This window comes from Passer domesticus, chromosome 5 (assembly GCF_036417665.1).
Source record: "Passer domesticus isolate bPasDom1 chromosome 5, bPasDom1.hap1, whole genome shotgun sequence".
NCBI lineage: Eukaryota > Metazoa > Chordata > Aves > Passeriformes > Passeridae > Passer > Passer domesticus.
The window spans coordinates 49,351,684-49,370,916 of NC_087478.1; the positions used below are offsets into that span (position 1 = coordinate 49,351,684).

The window sequence follows — 19,233 nt, forward strand, 5'->3', positions numbered from 1 at the left end:
TCATATCTCACTGTAACGTCAACCACAAACGCCTTAATACCTCTCACGAAGATCAAGTCTGGTTTCAATAGTTCATTCACATCATCTGTCAAGTGTGTCTCCTGGAATACTGTCCAATCCTTCCTCTTAGCTTCACAGCTAAGAGTTTCACAGATGGCATTGTGTCTCTTAATACTGGCATTCTGAGTGACTGGACAGCTCCCAATGGGCTGTGGTTTCAAAATCAGCACCACAATGTCTACAGGATCTAACACAGTCCTCATGCCTACCCCTAGCCAGGAGCTCTCTTGTTGGGTAGACACTGGCTCTCAGTTGCAAGGCGGTTATTAGTTTTCTGTGAGGTATACTCTTATATTAGTTTTCTGTAAGAGGTATACTCTTATATTGCCTTATCCAGGCATTACTGATATCATCATTCTCCAAATTATGAACACCATGGCCCCAAGCAATCAGATGTTTCCAGTTTTCAAACTCCAATTTCTGCCAGTTACAAGATCTTGGATAGCAGATTTTAGGAACAGGGGACTTTCATTCTGACAGGCCTTCATCACTGCCACCAACAGCACCTTCTATCATTGGTACAGGCTCCCAAATCAGTGGCATGGACTCCTTCTTACAACCAGCACGCAACCATAACTTTTCAAATAACAATTCCAGATGTTCCTCTCTTAGAAAAACCACCAGAGCCTCATCTGAAGACGGGGCCAATCTATGCAGTCTTCATGCCTGAATACTTGGAATGAGCGCTGCCAACTTGATGATGCCTAACCCACCATCTTTATAACCCAAACACAAGATGGCAGCACATGTACTTGGAGGAAGATGAAACCGCTCCTTGACTGATTTCCGAATCAGCAAGTCAAGGGATTTGAGGAGCCCCACACTCACTTCAGTATGGTCAGCCAGATATACCAGTCTCTGATGATATACATTCTGGGTATATCAACCTTCTGAAGAGGCTTAAAAAGTGAGTCACCAATCTGATGAAGCCAATCCACCAGTTTTTCTAATAAACCTGAATCAGCAAAGCCAGTCCAGGGATCAATCCATGTGCACAGATGTTTCTCAGAGCTCTCTGGGTCGATCATATGAAGGGAGGATCCATTTATCACCCATGAGGGACAGTCATTGATGGTATAAGAGTCCCTTGTCGACTCGATATAAAAGCCATGACATTTTTCCCCGTGTCCAAAGACCTGTAGGTTCACAAAAGGTCGCCAGAATCTTGATGTTACAACACATACTGTCCCAGGAATTGCTCAACAGCACTAAATCATCAGCAAAGGCCATGGCCATTATTTTCAATCTACCAGGTGGAACCCCTGACTCTCAGTTTCAAGTTTGCATAGAAAGGGATCAAGTGCAAGATTGAATAGCAAAGGTGACATAGGGTCACCTTGTTTGACACTGGAGCGAATATAAATAGGGTCTGTCCTCTCCCTTTTGATAGAAATGTACATTTTGATGTTCTTGTACATTTCCCTAACCAGCTGGACTGTATGGGGATCAGTCCCTTTCTGGACCACGCAAGGATATGCTGATGATAAATGGCATTAAAGGCCTTGGCAATGTCCACAAACACCACTCCCAGGTGTCAATACTCCCTCTTAGCATTCTTAACCCCAAGCTGTAACAACTTGAGGTTCTTGGAACAACCAGAAGTGCAAATAAAGCCCCGCTGTTGGGGGCTAATGGGACATGCTTTGGTCAGCCTCACCGTAGCGATCCTGGAGAACAAACTCCAAACAAACCAGATTGAAATCCTCTTCCCTGGGCACAGAGGGTAATGATGGAACATCGGCATCCTTGACCCTCAGATCTGAGGGGTTGGTCTGAGTGGCAGTTGATATAAGTCTCAAAGCCATTGATTGTGCCATCGCAATAATTGGAAAGATAACAACCACTCACATCCAAGTGAAGATAGTAATAGTCAGCAGCTGGCCATCTCCCAGACTGCCAGCTGTGTCCAACTCTTGCCCATGGACAAGGCTTTGGGCAACAGCAAAACAACCGTGCCAATAATTTTGTTTCAGCAAGGTCATGATGCTACCCCTCGTGGCAAGTCCAACGATTGTAAGGGCTGATTTTCACCCTCTCTCACACTGGGGTAGAAATTGACTTAGTTACCACAAAGGGTATCCAGCCAGGCCACAAAGAGGTGTGACATCCACAGCTAAGCCCGGTTAGTAACTGTGCTGTTTCTTAAGAGAGTCATAGTTACTCCTGCCAAGAGGAGACTTCACTACTCCACAATCTGGCCCAGAGCCCCCAGTTTCTTCACTGGAGCTGGTTCCGGTGTATAACTTCCAGTCCTTCCTTCCTTCCATCACTCTTTTCTACAAAAACATAGTTTCAGCAGTATTACAGCAGACATCCAGCAGACACATCCACCTAAAGTACTCACTAGAAAGATATGATCTTGTCACAGCATACCTCCCAGATGAAATGGCCATGATATACAGAGTAACACCATACAATTTCAGAAGGCTTCAACCCATACAGAGTAACATCATATCACTTCAGAAGGCTGCATCTGCCCTTCTTGTTCTTTAGCCCAACCTTTTATACCCTCACGTTCATGCATTGCACCTGTGTGCCCTCTGTTCCCTTTGGTGATGGGTCAGTGGGCACTCCATGGCTCATTGCTGTCAATGCTGCTCACCTGCTGCTCACAGCTGTGCCCACTGGGGATGAGACACAGGCACAGCCCCACTGCCAATCACCACAAACTGTGTGCCTACATGATCCTGCCTGCACAAAGGTAGGAGCCATATACAGGCAGCTGGGTTAGGGCTGCTCTTGCACACGTGTGTGAGCAGGTCAAACCACAAAGGCCTGCAAACACCAGAATGCATACTTCTGTGCACTGCTGAAGTACTTTCAGCCACTCCAGCAGAGTACAAAACCTGGCCCTGTGTCTCTCGTCCATACTTCTTTCATCTTTTAGCTCCTCGATGTTTCTTTCTCAAAGCTTTTGCTGCCAGTCTGTTGGAATGCCTGAATGCCCTGTTTGGACACCTTGCTCCTATTTCAGTTCTGTGATCACCTCCAGTACTTGCATTCCTCTGGATCTGGTAGCTTTTCTTGTAACATTTGATGGACCTTAAATGCTTTCAGTTATTTCAGCCACAGGAGTCTGAATGGGGAATGCACTGATGAAAAACCGCATGAGTCTATGTCATGTAAAAGCAAAGCACTTGTGAGATGCTTTCTCATGAGGGTACACAACAGACAAGATCATGTAAATAAACTAACCCCAGAGCATTTCCCATTCTTTCCAAAGTTCAGGGAAAGCATTTCTCCCTGTCGTGGTCCCTTGTCATCCACTAATTCTCATGGCAAACTACTTCAGTTCTAGGCTTACCCTGGAGCAGTACTACCAGTTCCTCTCTTGAGGAAACCTAGAACCAGTTGAGAAGTCAGTCTGCTTGACAATCCCAGACAGGCAATACAGATCTGTAGTCAGCTCAGATGGATACCAACACTACCTCAATGTGTCAGAAAATGCCCTTAAGGTGTCACGTGTGCTGTGGGCATGGCATGAAAAGACCATGAATGGACTACAAAACAGAACTTTCATTATTTTGAGTAAAAAACATAGGGGGACAACATGCAAAGGAAGACACAGTGACGAAGGGAAGGGAAGGATAAGAACAAATGAAAATTAATTATGCCCTTGGGATATAGGATCAAATGTATCCAGGGAAAATGAGGTTTAAATGCTGTACAGTGTGGTCAGAGCTGCCCAAGCCAGTGGCTCAGAGCATGTGGGTTCTCTCACAGGTGTTTTCAGCAAGGCCAGTGTGTGCAAAGGGCATAGCCAGGCTGGTCCACTGTTCTCATCTCATCAAGCATAGGCAGAGTAGGCAGACTGCTGCAGATCAGTACTGCAGACATTAGTCCCTGTGCTTTCTGTGCCAGGGACCCATTTTTTCTCCCCAGATGCTCCCCCACTGCACACAAAAACTTAAATTTGAGCTGGAAATATCTGTTGTTCTGGTGGTCATGATGGAAAATATCAAATTAACAATGTGCATGCACGGTACAGGCTTAAAATAACTGTGTAAATAAAAAGGACATATAAATGTTTCCTACTGCTTTCAAGGGGATAAAGGCAGGGACAAAGTGCCATGTATTTCTGTGTGCTGAACATATCAGCTGTATTCCCACAAGTCTCCACAGAGCAACAATGTACAGGTCTGTTCAAATTCAATAGCCCCTTCAGGAGGCTTAGGTTGCCATTCAGTTTGGGCTTAGGGACTGGAGTCTATTTTAAAGGTAAAAAGATGGTGATTATAAAAGGCCATAGGCAAGAAGAAACCCTCTTATAAAGATTACAGAAGGGTCACTTAGAGTCTGATAAACTTGAATGAAGAGCCAGAGGGATTTTTTTTTTTTTGTTAGACTTGAAAGTGCAGCAAGATTGAAGCTTTATGCCTTTGAAATAAAATGGTGGAAGGGAAGCACCAGATTTTACTTTGGTAGTTCAGGAAATATTAGTCTTGTAAAACAGAATAGCTATAGATTTTCTTAGTACTCCAAACAGCTCTTTTCACTTCCCTGGTGCAGTCTTCCTAGAAGACATTATCTCTTACAAGAAAAGACATGTATTAGATCTCTATTTATGAAACACAGTATATGTAATATCTGATAACATACAGAGAGTGCTAGCAGGGAGGGGAATCAAGTAATGCAGCTGACACTCAAGCGTGAATTTGCACACATAATCTTTAGTCCCTGTTACCTTCCTTCTACAACAGGCAGGTGAAAAATGTTGTTCATCTGTCAAAGCACCTTGTGGGAAAGAATGCACAGTCAGATATTGGTCTGTATTTATTGCTGTTAAAGTGGCACACTGGTATCAGCAAGATGGGGCTTGTCACTGGCTGATAGTAAAATGTCTCTGGGAATGGAAACCCACATCAGCATCACTGTGGACCTGCAGAAGTACAGAGAAGCAGATAAGGCCAAGCCACAAAACCCCAGTAAGGTTTACTGTCTGTGAACAATTTCTCAACAGACAAACAAGTATGAAACAACCATCACAAAGAACATGGAGCCCAAAGGTTTGTGCCATGCTCTTCTGTTTACCCAGATCCATAAGGGAAAAGATGAGGAGGAGGAGGTGAATCTCTTTCAGTGCTCCGGGGAGGAAGATGGCAGCAAAACTGCTGTTTTGGCCCAAAGTGGAAGGGCTGAGAGCAGTTACACTCAGAAGACAGAGAAGCCTCCATGAAACGAGGCCAGGAATGGAATGGACACAGGAATGGACAACATGACCCTGATTGCAGGAGGGCTGGTCTACAGAACAGCCCATGAGTAAGAGGTGCAAGACTAAGTAAGCATCTTTTGCAAGTGGAGTTGCTTATGATGGATGTAAATGTAGGTAGCTTCAGTATCTTCAGTGAGGCTGCATTGGAAACTTCATTATTTTTCTAAGCTTTTGTCTGACAGAAAAAAGTTGGGCTGGAGAAGAGGACCCCATCAGAAAACAGACCCTGTATGAAACAACTCCACAGCCTCTCTAAGAGGGACTGCAGAACAGCATTGCCCACTTCAGTTATGACCTCAGCTCTTGTCAGGACAGGCTTTTCAAGCAACTGTGTCAGTCTGAGAAACCACAGCAGTGGCGGGGGGAGGGGAAGCAGCAACGGGGAGGAGTGGGAATTTTGGAAAAGGGAAGCAGCAAAGCAAGAACTAAAAGCGGGAGACAGATGATATGAAGCTGTGTCAAAGGGGAAGTGGGAAGGTACAAAAGGGGAATATAGGAAGTGGGGACAGTTTGCAGCCCAGTCAGGCTAAAGCAAATTAATGTTTACCCTGGTGAGCACCCAATGCACAGAGAAAAATTCTCATGGCCACTCAGGACTGCCTGAGAGAGAGGTCACATCAAAAAAAATCCAGGGTGATGAGAAGACATGCTGTGACCACGTCCTGTGTGTGCAAAGAAATGAGCATTGTGCTGCCTCCATGAAAGAATCCTCCCTGCTATTCTGTCTCTGCTGAAGGACAAGCCTCCTGCTCAGCTCCTGCCCTCCTGTACGGGGCTGCGATGTGCAAGCATCATTTCTAAAAGAGCCCCCTTACTTTTATTCCATCATCCTTGAGGGAGCAAAACACCACAGAAAGAGAGGGAGAGATAGATGGTCCTCAGTGCTTTGGATCCTTGTTGGGAAAAACAGTATCATGCATTTTGTCCCTGCTCTGCAGTCTCACACGGGTGCCATGCCAACTCAACACATCCAGGTCGCTCTGAGGTGACCCAGCTCAGGACCCTGAAAGCTCCCAGAACAAAAGTGTCTCACTGAGCAATTAATTCCCATTAGCACCTCCCTCAAACTCAGCAAAGGGAACAAGAAAGCCCAGATGTGCGCCCTGCTGTACATGCAGAAGGAAACCCATGTCAAGAGCACCTCTTGGTGGTGTGAGAGGACACCAGAGCAGCAGCAACACATTTGTATGTGCTCAGTCTGGGGTTATGAGCCTGCTTCCTGCAGGTTCCTTCTTTTTCCTGCAGCCTGTACAAATGAAAGGTATTAATGCATCAGGTGCCAGTTGTTCTTAGAGTGATTACTGTATGTGTTTTTTGAGTGTAATATCCCATTATTAAATAATCCCATTTAATCCTGTTGAAATGTGATGGAAAGAAACATCCTGAAAGCTTTTATGGAGATCCCTGTTGTCCCTCTGCAGACACTGGTGGAGGAAGGATATTTATAGATTCACAGCACAGACTTCTGACTGGACAAGAACTGACTGTCCATTGCAGTTGCAGGGAATTTTCTTGCAAAAGTAATTTGCCCAGAAATGGGCTCTTGACACGACTTCATAACTCATTGCTGGACATGCAGATTTACAGTGTCTTTGACATGAGGCCCACCTGTATGTGGGTTCTCCACAACAATCCCTCTTCCCTGACCAATTAAAATAGCATTCCTCACCGGTCCCTTCCACACTGCCAGTCCCACAAGCCCATATGCCACACTACCAGGACATAAGCAAACACTGGTGGTCAGGTGTTCAGCAGATCAGAGGTCCTTGTTCATCCCTGCCACCAGGTTCCAGAATGGTTTTTATCTTTACTCCAGTAGCATTCTCCAGAGCCTGATACACCTGCCTTCTAACTGAGTTAATATATCCTGAGCCTGCCTGTCCTTTCCAGCTTCCCTCTGTAAAAGCCTTTGTCCCTCTCTCTGATGTCCCTCTGTGACCTGGATTCCTGTGTCCCATTCCTGCTCTCACTTGCAGCGGTGTCAGTGGGTTTCCTTCCTCCCCTTTCCCTGCCACCCACAGAGGGAACACCTCGTACAGCTGGTCACTTTGTGCTTCTGAAAGAGCGGCAAGACTTGGAAACATTCCATGGCTGAAGGTTTCTGGGCCACAGCCAGCGCTGAGTGACAGCTGGGAGCACTCTCCTCCAGAGCAGGTCAATCACAACAGCCTCCTGTGGCTGCAGCAGCACAAAGGTCATCAGCCTTTGGAGAGGCGCTTTACTCAGAGTTCCTTCCTTCAGGAACATCCCAGCAGCAAACCCACTGTTCTTGCTCTAACTGGCCTCCAAATTCTTAATTAATTCTGTGCCACCATATCCCATCTTCTATAAAACCCATCTCCTGCCCATCCACTCAGGAGGTCAGGCTGGAGCACACAGATGTACACACATACACTCTTTTCAAGGCTTAATGTTGCATGGGAGAAGGAAGGAAGAGGAGGCAAAACCTCATTTCAATAAAGAAAGTAGTAGAGCTTCCAGGGATCATTCTGCTCGTCTCTTCTTTCTTAGGGTGATTGCTTTCTTCTTCTCAATGCTTAACTCTAAAAATCTTTTATTTTCTGAGGGCAATGAGGACTGCCTGAGATAGTTGGGTTGTTCAGCTTGAAGAAGAGAAGGATTTGCTAGCAGTCTGGGCAGGTAAGTAAGTGCAGCAATACTTATCCCCACAGTGGAGGAGGAACAGAGCAGCCACTGGGTCGCAGCTGCTTTCTAGAGGCTGCATGACTTCCTTGTTCAGCCTTCGCAGAAGTGTTGTTCCTTGTGATGTTTCACCCTTGACACTCAGGGGCGCTGGGAAGACCTGAAAAACCTTCATTACCCCTCATCACCCTAGTAGTCCCACTTCAGATTCCCTTCCCTGCTAACACCTCCTCCAAAGCTTGGATGATAAAGGAGAGAGGACAAAACCCACCCTTCCACAATCTCACCCCGCTTCCAACCCTTGTTCAGCTGCCCTGGAAAAGCAGTTTGGTGCCCCGCGCTGTTCATTGGGATGAGGTGGGAAGGGAGTGGGTGAGACAGGCAGGGAGAACGAGAAATATTATTCCAGCAGCCGTCATCCCGGGCGAGGAGTCACGCCCGCTCCGCCTTCAGCCAACGGCCTCTGCCCAGCGCTGCCGCTGCGGTGCAGGGGCGGAGGGACCGGAGGCTGATCGTCGAGAGAAGTTCCCTCTTCCACTTCCTCCCTCTTGCAACCTGCTGTTGATACCCACATTTGCCCATCCCTCCCCGCTGTTTGCCTTGGCCTGACTGCGCTTTGCCTCGGGCACCGTCCTCGCCACGGGTCCGGAGCCATGCAAGCCATCAAGTGTGTGGTGGTGGGAGATGGGTACGTACCCTGCGGGTCTGCTGGGGCATGGGTGGGACAGGCTCTGACCAGGGCCACGGAGAAGGGTGGATGCTTGGTGAAACTTGCCCCGCTTTGCTTCTGACCTGCGCTCCTCCCTCTCTGGGGCAAGGGACATTCCTCTTGGGAGAGTGTGGAAGAGGGCATTTCACAGGGCATCTGCATGGAAACACTGATCATGCATTTCCATCTGCATCCATGGGAAATACAGCAGATCTGTCCCATGCACAGGAGGTGATGGTGTTCCTGCCAGATTCAACTTGTAGGCAGGAGTTTGATTAAAACCCGTTAGGTGCAAGTGCTCTCCTGCAGGTGAATGGCTCCTTGAAAGCCGTGTGCTCACTGGGAATGACTGGGAGAGGGCATGGCACTCTGGTCCTGGCAAGATGTCTATCAGGACCTCTATATTCAGCTTTTCTCAGCAGGTTAGCCCTGTACTAGGACATGCTGGAGACTCCTGCCAAGGGCCCTCTGTGGGCACAAGGAGAAAAAGCTCTTTCCACTGAGATAGGCACAAGGATAGGCCCCTTTAGGAGTGGGAGCTAACAAAGCCTTGCCTTCACAACATGGTGGCTTCTCTGCCCATGTCCCCTGATGCCTGGAAATGGCCTGATCCAAGCCATCGATGAGTTAAGCAGTCATCACTGCCTGGGGCAGGAAGGATACAGTGGACAGAGCATCTGCTCACCCTGTGGGATGAGTAAATGCAAGGGAAGGAAGGAGGAGAGTCTGTGCTTGGAACGGAACAGCTTAATTCCTTTCCACCTAGAAGCTGGGCAGACTTATGTGGGGCAGCTGTAAGGTAGCAAATGAAGAGACATTTACAGCAATGCTGCTCCCCTCAGTCACTTCCTCCTTCAGAGCTCGCCTGGGAAAGAAGATGTCCGCACACATACCCGTACATGTCAGACATGTTCTCAGGGGCTGGGGCAAGGGGGCGGGGAGAGGGAATGAGGAAAGACAGAACCCCAAATAAAAACCTCTAAGAAAGGTCCCTGAAGGCTTTAAACTAGAGCTGGATTAACAGCTCCACTGGGCATTTATCTGTTACCCACCTCCCCGCCCCCAGTTTGCCTCTCACACAGAGCACCAACTCTGTAGCCTTCCCTCAAGGCAGCATCCCCTCACATCATGTTTAACCCCACCACATGTCCTGTGTCACCAGTATCAGTCCTGCTCTCAACCCCTAGGGCCTCAATTCCTCTTAAATATCTTCTGTCTCGTCATTTTGCTTCTCTGTACTCTGCACCTCTGTAAACCTCTCACCATCTTGCAACACGGCCCCCCTTAGCAAGGTCTATCTGCTTGCTAAGTTTACAAGTAGCTCTGAGCTCTTGGTTCACCACCCCTCACCTCCCTCCTGGCCATGCCAGCAATGTCACCCTCTTGGCTCAACCCTAACAACCATGGGACCTTCTCCTACCACTCAGCTCACATGATGTCCCATAGCTGTTCTTGCCCCACATCCCCTCTTAACCTCCCCATATGACCTCTTAACATGCCCTGGGTTCAGTCGCAGGAGCCTGCAGATGCCACTAACCTCACCTGTGTGTTGTGACCTTCACCCCTTCACTGACCCTCTACACAGCTCTCTGTTCAAGCACACCAGTTCAGAACCTCCCCTCGCCATGACCAATCCACTCGCAGGCCCACACATCTCCTGAGGCATTTCCTAGTGAGCTTCACCTCCCTTGATAACTCCGTGATAAGAAGCAAGCAAGGCACCTGGGGAAGGAGCAGGGACTGAGAGAGGAGAATCTAAGAAAGGGGGGTGGCAGGAGGAAGAAACCAATGTCAGAGCATGCCGAAAAGCTCAGCTTCCTGCTCAGCTGCCCCAGTCCAGCGACAGAGGCAGGTGACTTGTGACCAGGGTGCCTATCAAGGACACACAGAAAGGCAGAACTGCAGCCCCATGGCTGGGGACTTTGCAGGTTCAGCTGAGATGGTCTGAGAGTCCCCAGCAGCAGAATTCCAACCTTTGCCCAGGAAAGACCTTTCCCTCCCCCTGGGCTGTGCTGGTTGAGGCAGGTTGCTGTCACCACCTCTATTTTGTGTGTTCTGTTACTGAAACAGGGCCAACTATCCTAGGCCACACAAACCTGAGAAACATCTGCATCCCAGCAGGAGAAGGCTTTAATTTCCAACACCTATCTTGGCTGCTTTATTTTCTTCTGATTCTCTGCACTTCTTTCCCTCACCATGGGCTTCAGCTTGTCCACAACACCTTCCCCCACATGATAGCCTCATTGCTCCTTATCCCACCAATCCTCTCACCAGCCTGGACTGTGCAGCTACCTTGCACTCCACCCTGCTGCAGCAGGCTGGGGGGAGAGGAAGGCTGTGGGGAGAGGAAGCACCAGCTTCTATCTCAGAAACACCACCAGCAGCCTCCAGCAGCCATGGGGGCAGGCACCCTTCTGGCTCCTTACAGCTCTCTGTGCAGGTGTTGCTGCAGCTTAGTGTGCGTGGGAAAGATTGGGTAAGTCAGTAAAAGTTGCTACCAGTCCCTGGCCACAGCAGCTGAAAAGCAGGCAGGAGTGCCTGTACTCGAGTGCTGAAGCTGGCATGGCAGCTTTGCCACAGCACACCAAGCCAATGCACCTGTCCTGGCTGTGAGCCTACAGCACTCTGCATGCACAGCAAAATGGGCTCCCACCTCCATCTCAGAGTGGATGTGTTTTACCTGAGTCATCTCTGTACTAGACCATAAAAACAAGATTTCATGCTCAAAGACAACAACCATTTCTGGACGACGTCTTTCTTCCTGCCAGGCTTCCAACTTTGGTTGTGCAGTGCCTGGCCCTGTGAATATGTTTTTCCTTCCAGGGGTCTCTGGATAGGGCTAGATTAGAGGTGTGGAAGCATTGCCCCATCTCCATCTCACCCTAGCAAGACTGCCATGAATTCCTGCCACTGTTTTCTTTCTCTTCCAGGGCTGTGGGAAAAACCTGTCTCCTTATCAGCTATACCACCAATGCCTTCCCAGGAGAATACATCCCCACTGTGTGAGTAATTCATAAACAGGTCTCGGAGTGGGTGGGAGGCATGAAAAGCAGGATGTGAAGGGGCTCAGTGACCCCTTGTTGTGCACTCCATGGGTCACAATCTCCATGCCAGGCAGAGGAAACCCAGTGAAGGTCTCTCTAACTTTGGATCTGTTACCTTTCAGAAGAAGCAACCTTATGAAACCCTGGTATAAAGGGGATATTTGGGACACTCCAGACAACTCAAGGTCTATCTGCTTGCTAAGTTTACAAGTAGCAGATGAGATCCTGCTGGCTAAAACAAATAGACACTAGGCTACAACAACTGGGCCAGACCCAAGAGAAGGCAGGTGGATGGACATGGGACCCCACCTCCTTCCCTGTCCAAAGCAATTGCTGTCATTGGAGCAGTCATAGATTCTGCATGGAGCAGAATCACAGAATTGGTTGGAAAAGATCTCTGAGACCATTAGGTCCAACCATTAGCCAAGCACTTCCAAGCCCTCTACTAAATCATGTCCCTTCTAACATGCAGCTGCCATGAACACATTCAAAAGACCTTTGTGTTGGTTCCTCCCTATCACTGGTTTCCCTTAATCTGGGGAAAAAAATGTACCAAAAGGAAATAAAATTTTATAGGATGAGGGCAGACACTTTTCTGTTGCTTTATTGTCCTTTTTTTCCTACCAAGACTTTACTCCTAACCATGCAATCCTGACAGTTGTTCTAAAATATTTCAAGCTCGGCTATCAAAGAGTGATGGGGCACATTGTTCTCAGTCCAGCAGGGCTGTTGAGGAGTGCAGCAAACTACAGAGACATCAATTCTTCTTCACTTCTAAGAATGGAACTAGGTTTTAGAACACAGAAGAAAGACAGGGGCTTGGCTCTAGAGCAGGTGCAGTTGTGGGAAGGATATTGGGAAAAAAATGTAAAAAGAAAACAATTTGTGAACTTGCATGCAAAGTATCAAAGGTGTAGCTGCAGCCAGGCACCTGTCCAGGACAGCTGAATGATGGGGAGGAGGTTGATGAGTGGGAATTCCATAAAGGGAAGGTTAACAGGAAACCAGCATCACCCAGGTGAGCTGAGAAGAGGAATCACCAGCGTTTGCTCCTGGGTGCACATAGTGAACCCCACCTACACCACTGGAAGGGCTCCCTCTTCTCCTGTTTGAGCCATGGCCTGTCTCTGAATTTCAGATTTGATAACTATTCTGCCAACGTGATGGTTGACAGCAAGCCTGTGAATCTGGGTCTGTGGGATACTGCTGGACAAGAGGATTATGACAGGCTGAGGCCGCTCTCTTACCCGCAGACGGTGGGTCACACTCCATGCCCTCCTCTCTTCCTCCCTCAGCTGCATCTCCATCCCTCACTGCAAAACTCAACATGTGCCATGGAACAGTGACAGGGTTGTTACTGCCTCTCTCTGCCCTTCTATGAGAATATCTCTGTTGATATACAACTGCCTTGAAACCAAAAGTTGAAAGATACCTTAAGGATATTTATCTAAGCTCCTGTAACTCAGCAAGAAAACAAGACATTCAAAGACACTCTTGAGCCCAGCTGACACTGACTTTGTGTGAGGCAGATGCCTTACACAGCTCTGGAAAAAACCTTCCCTTTGTAAAGTTAAGGTGGTTCATGGAATTTAAGAGCTGAGGCAGGAGCTTGTCACATTTCTGCGAACCCCACTCTCTTGACTTCTGCCTTTTAAAAGAGATATGATTTGTGGGCATGTGTTTGATCTGCTGGTGCCTCTAGCAGAACAAATGCGTGCCTCAGATACTGTGTTTACCAGTTTTTCACCACACTGAGAGAGTGATTTCAGGGTTTGAGGATCATCTTCTCTGGAGAATGTTGTTTCAAGCAGTGTTTTGGCAAGATCAGAAAGACCTCGCTGCATCAGACATTAGTCTGAAGGTTGCCACTGAAGTAAAAAAGGTTAGGAATTTATTAGAAATTATTTGTTTGGGCTAGGTTCAGCCACCTAAAAATCAGACATGTGGTATAAAGTGGTTTTGCCTGCAGTCAGTGCAAGCAGGTCTAGTTCTCAACAACATGCTTGCATCCACCCTGGGACATATCTCCAGGATAGGTGGAGGAATGTTTCTCCAAGGTTTTTGTTTCTGTTTGCGGTAGAAGTATGGAAATGGATAGGCTGGGTCTGGCACCACTGTTCCAGCTAGGTGAAGCCGGATGAAATAGATATAACCTTGATGAGCTGGTATGGTTTTGGTTTTGTTTGGTTTGCTCTGGTTTTAATGAAAATCTGAATTCTACCATGCCCAGGAGAGTCGCTTACCTAGAGAGCTAAAACTCTGAGTCCTGTGTGTGTATACTTTTCAGGCTGAAACTAGGTCTGTCTCAACTGTAGGCAAAATTACTTTGGCCTGAAAGCTCTCTGGTGTTCTGTGAGAAATGAGCAGGAAGCTGTCAGGCCATTTCCCATGAGGATGAGTGTGCCAACCGCAAAAACCCCGTCCTCAGAGCTGACCATGTGGCTCTTCTGATAATGGTGGCTATGGTTACCATGACTCAGGGCAGCAGAGATCCTTCTCTCCTCTGGAGGCAAGAAGCAGCAGTCAGGACTTTTATATCATAGAGAGAGTTTTCCCAAGCACAACCCTCTGCTGCAGAGGGAGGGTGCTGCCCACACAGACCTTCCCTCCCCTCCCCCTCCTTCCTGCTTCATCATGTCATCCCGTGCTCCCATCCTAACTCTGCTCCTTGGTTGTATGCCTACAGGATGTCTTCCTGATCTGCTTCTCCCTTGTCAGCCCAGCCTCTTATGAAAACGTCCGTGCTAAGGTGAGACCCTCTCCTGGTCCACCGGGGGCTGAGGGAGGTGATGGTGGTGGTGGTCTTGCAAAAGCAGTGATTACGGGTGAAGACTACCAGTAGGACATCTAGATTCAAGAGGTCAAACCTTTCTGTTAGTCAGAAATCTCCTTCAGATGCATTTCCTGGTTCATGTAAAGAAGACAGCCAACTCTACTAATGGCTAGTATTCATCTTGCTGGGCTATTGTGCTGTCAGATCACAGACTTATATTCAGGTGGCTTCTTTTAGCCAAGTCTGTCAAAGCACAGGCACACAGGACTGGTCCATAGGGTACAGAAGCAGGTACCCACAGCTTTTAGAGGGGAAGTAAGGAAATAAGGGAGAGATTGGTGAACAGAGAACAACAGTATGTCCTTCCTACCACTTTAAGGTTCTTCCTTGGGTGGGAGAGTCGAGGGCTAAGAGCAGCTGGTGCTTTTGCATAACAAAGTTTGAGCTCCCTGTCAGGGATTTTGCCTGAGGACCCAGCAACAGGAGTTGGCCTGGGCCAGGCTATAGTGCCCAACAGTGGATGTGAGGAAGGACAGGCTGTTAGCTACCTTGCTGACATTTTTTTCAGGAGTGCCTCTTTGTTTTCCCATGTGCATGCCCACATGTGTGGCCTCTTCTCACACCTTTGGCATTTTGCTCTGTTGCTAGTGGTTCCCCGAGGTGCGGCACCACTGCCCAAGCACTCCCATCATCCTCGTGGGCACAAAGCTGGATCTCCGTGATGACAAGGACACCATTGAGAAGCTGAAGGAGAAGAAGCTATCCCCCATAACGTATCCTCAGGGTCTTGCTCTGGCCAAGGAAATAGGTATGTGTTTGGGAATCATCTTGGACCTACTGAAAGGAGAGAGGCAGAGAAGGGCTTCACCTCAGTTTAACAAGGTTTTTGTAGTGGTATTGCACAGTGGAATCTCCAAGGGACACAAAGAGACACATCCAGGTCATGGGACAAAATGCACTTCAGGAGACTCAGGAAGGAGATCTGCCTCTTGAGGAAGACTCAAACCTTCAGCTCCCTGTTTTCTGACTCTCTCTGGCCACCATCCTCCACATACACACACAGCCACACACTTTCACATTCTCCTCCCCTTTTACTCTGCTTACTTCTATCTGGGACAGTATTTTTTCTGTGCAAGCCACAGCTGCATTGTGGGCAGAGGCCACTCCTCCATATCCGGAGGGGTAGAAGAGAGGCTTTTAACCTCTCTCAGGAAGAGTTGCAACTGCAGTTTCCTGTCTCTGCTTCTGTCTGCTGGGGCTTATACATGCAATCCCAGGTATGGGTGTCTCACCCCACCATCCAGCTCTTCTCAGATGTGGCACACAGAAGTAGGAGAGAGGGTGAGAAACACAGCTTGAGGGAGTTTTCAAGAAGGAGCTCAGCAGAGAGAGTGTCTGGCCAGGATGACATGGTCAGACACACGCAATGGCTCTGCTCTGGCTACACGGGTAGCCAGTAGGCAAACCTAGGTCTAGTGCAACTGGCAAGCTTTTTCCTGAAGTCAAGACTGTCTGAGTGAGTGAAATGTGTCCTGACAATGTGTAATGTCTTTGATCACCTGAGATGTGTTTATTCAGCTTGAGGAAGAGCCAGGTGCCATGCTTTCTAGCATAAGGAGCAGAGACCTGGGTATCCCCACTGCCTACCCCAGCTCTTTCCTCCCCACTGTAACGCCTGCTTTCCTCCTGACAGACTCTGTGAAATACCTCGAGTGCTCGGCTCTGACGCAGCGGGGCCTCAAGACGGTGTTTGACGAGGCCATCCGAGCAGTCTTGTGCCCGCAGCCCACCCGGACAAAGAAACGGGCCTGCAGCCTCCTCTAAGCAAGTAAGTGACAGGGATCCCTGGCAGTGACACCAGTGGGGCTTTCCTGCTCCTGAACCCACATGGTCGGGGCCCCTCTGTTCCTGGTGAGGCTGTTGGAATGGGTCACCTTCAAAGAGAGACAGGGAGACAGCTGATCCTGCTTGGGGAAAGGAAAGGACAGGACACGGTATGATGCACCTAGGATCAGCTTCCCTCTCCTTTCTGCTTTACTGTGGGCAAGTTGGTTCCCATCTCTTGATGTGGGGCAGCCTAGGATTTTCCATGTGTGCCCTTACAGAGAAGAACTGTCTGTCAGCTTCTGCTGCAGAGGGAAGTACACCCAGGCTGCCCTGGAGATGACCTACCCTGAGACCTATGAGGCCATAGCCTTTGCCTGTAGAAAAAAAAAAAAAGGAAAAGAGAAAAGTTGTTGATTATTCATGGTGCTTGACAGTGGCCCTTCCTCTTACCAAGCCCTGCTCACCTCAAGGGGTTTTTTGTGTTGTTTATTGGCAAGTGGCAGCTTCTCCTACAGGACTCCTTTATTCCTCATGGTGTCCCTACCTGCCTCCACTTCAGTGCAGGGCAGCAGAGGGAGGAGAGAGGCTTCAGGACAAGAGTCAGAGCTGGTCAGAGCCTGATGAGAGAGAAGAGTGAGAGCCTGCTAGTTTGGACCCTGTCCCTTCATACTCCCACCATCACCAGAGCAGAGGGTAAAGGAGAGCAGGAAAATAGTTAAGCTGGTATTATGAGGTCTGTCATGTTTTTGGCTATAGATCCCGGTCTCATCCTGATGCCAGGCACTGCCCAGCACACAGGAGAGTGATGGCTCCAGCAGCCCAGAGCTCAGCACCTTGTGGCAGTCATTGCTTTTTCCTTCTGCGGCTTGAAGGACAGCTGTGGGTCTGTAGCACTGGTTTATCTGCTCACACAACATCCCTGCTCTTCCCTCGCCTGCCCAGCTGCCCCTGCCCTTCCTTACGGGCCCCTGAGGTTACAATGTAGTGAGTAAGTCATAATAAAGAGACTGTACATTCTTGTCATGTCCGTGGTGTGTTGCACCTCAGGGGGACACAGCCTGGAGCCGTGAGCAGTGCGGGGCTGGGTTGGAGGCAGCGCCCAGCTGTGCCCCTCCTTCGGCAGCGACACGCAGCCCCGCAGGGAGCTGGGGGGCCCAGTGGCTGCAGGATGATTGCTAAGCTGCTGCAGCTGAGCCCCCCACATTCCTTTTGCCCTTCCTCTTCTCAGTCTCCATGTGTTGGAAGGAAAAGTTGTCTCCCCGCTGTGCCACACAGAGGATGGGATGCAGGCTTCGGGAGGGGACACCGGGATGCAGACTCCTCTCCGTGGGGACTGCCCCCGCAGGTTGCTGGGGACATCTTTTCACCAAAACATTGCTGCATTAATCCTTCTAAGCTCTGGCACTCTCTCACACTGCCAGACACAGGCAGAGTGAGAATAGGAAGGGGGAGGGCAGGGAAAAAAATTAAAGAGGGAGGAATGAGTCACCAGTCCAGACAAATTGCCTCCAAGACACTAAAATTAAGCTGAAGAGAGTGGTCCCAGCGGTACTATGGATCTGGCAGCTGTGAGCACCTGCTTTCCTGATGCATTGCAGGGACTTCACAGTGAGTGTTACAGGGTGGCTGCTACTGCCACTACTTGCAGGAGAGGGGAGGGCTCAGGGTGTGATGATTGGCGCTGCAAAATCCTGCAGTCCTAGGAGGGCACTGAGAAACTATGGAGTTGAGCCAGATTACTGCTCCTGGATGCAGCAACACTTCTGAGCTTCAAAGGCTGCTTCCTGCACTGAGGAGGTGCATTGGTGATGCCAGGTGCAACCAGACACAGTGCAGCTCCTGAGGTACTCTGCTGCCAGGGAGATTTCTGCAGTTCCAATTCACGGCCAGATCTGAATGAGGCAGATAATTCAGTGATGTGAGACAGCATCGACAGATGAAGTTCAGGGTAATCCCTGGCAGGCACCCTGTGGCAGGGAGTTCCACAAATACCTGCACTGCACGTGGGCTGCTGGATGAATTGCCCAGGCCCATCCAAAGGTAGTGTAAGTCCAGAAGAGTAAAAATTAAGCCTTTGGTATGGGCATATACCTGTGAAAGGGCAACGGACACAAAGTACTTGAAAATGGTATCTAACCTCCTTTAAGCATCCTGAGCATGACTCAAGGCAATATATTTCCAGTGGTTTATTACTTCTCTCCAGTTTTCAAGCCTTGGCTTTTACCTTTTCAGTCTGCCCCATCCCCTATAACATACAGCAACACATACGATGTGTGTGAAACAAAATTCATGTATCTGCTTACCTGTGGAGGTGCACAGGCTGAGCTCTCCTCCCAACACAATTTAAGCAGTTTGCACAGCCCCCACTGCAGCTGAGGCAGAGAATGGGACACGACTCAGAGCACTGAGGGAGTGATCTGGAGACCTGGAATTTGTGATGCTATGACTGTGCTTATGCAAGGTTAGCAGGACTGTGTAGAACTCTGCTGTTTCATGGTTGTTTCTTCTAACAAAGGACCTTGGGGGTTCAGCATGGTGCTACAGACACCTGTCCTGCCATGGTAAAAAAACCTCTGGGTGCTACCCATGCCATTCCTTTCCCAATGAGGATTCCTCTCTTTTCTGTGTCTCCAGACAGCATTGTGGCCAAGTTCTGGCCTAAAGAGGCCTGGCAGCTTTGAAGTCCTGCACTGCCTTCGTCAGGTCACCTTTGAGCAGCACTGGCTGCATATAAAGTTGCCCAAGTAGGTTTGGATGCCAGACCCTGGCTATGTTTGCTCAAAGAGATACTGTCTTCCTTTGTTAAAACTGGAATTTACCCTAGGGGCTCAAATGCTCACAATAGCAGTGCCAGATATCAAGAACTGGGTGATGCACAGCACGAGGAGTCACTGATGTTGGCTGCAGGACAGGAAATGGGGTGAGAATGACAGGGAAGCCCTTTGTGCATGGAATGGGATGGAAA

General features: G+C 48.8%; 1 protein-coding gene across 3 annotated transcripts in view; it reads left to right on the plus strand.

Annotated features, from left to right (window-relative positions):
- Window positions 1-17,281, plus strand: part of RAC2 (Rac family small GTPase 2) — a 31,744-nt gene extending 14,463 nt beyond the window's left edge. The window contains exons 1-7 of one of the 3 annotated variants that reach the window (XM_064420310.1): window positions 8,446-8,603; window positions 11,555-11,626; window positions 12,807-12,924; window positions 14,355-14,417; window positions 15,090-15,249; window positions 16,135-16,269; window positions 17,025-17,281. In XM_064420310.1, coding sequence (XP_064276380.1) covers window positions 8,569-8,603; window positions 11,555-11,626; window positions 12,807-12,924; window positions 14,355-14,417; window positions 15,090-15,249; window positions 16,135-16,265 — 579 coding nt within the window. In that variant the 5' untranslated portion in view covers window positions 8,446-8,568 and the 3' untranslated portion in view covers window positions 16,266-16,269; window positions 17,025-17,281. Of the gene's footprint in view, window positions 1-8,445; window positions 8,604-11,554; window positions 11,627-12,806; window positions 12,925-14,354; window positions 14,418-15,089; window positions 15,254-16,134; window positions 16,270-17,024 lie in introns of those variants that run through there. The other 2 variants (XM_064420311.1, XM_064420312.1) reach the window with 2 other exon arrangements.
- Window positions 17,282-19,233: the final 1,952 nt, after the last annotated feature.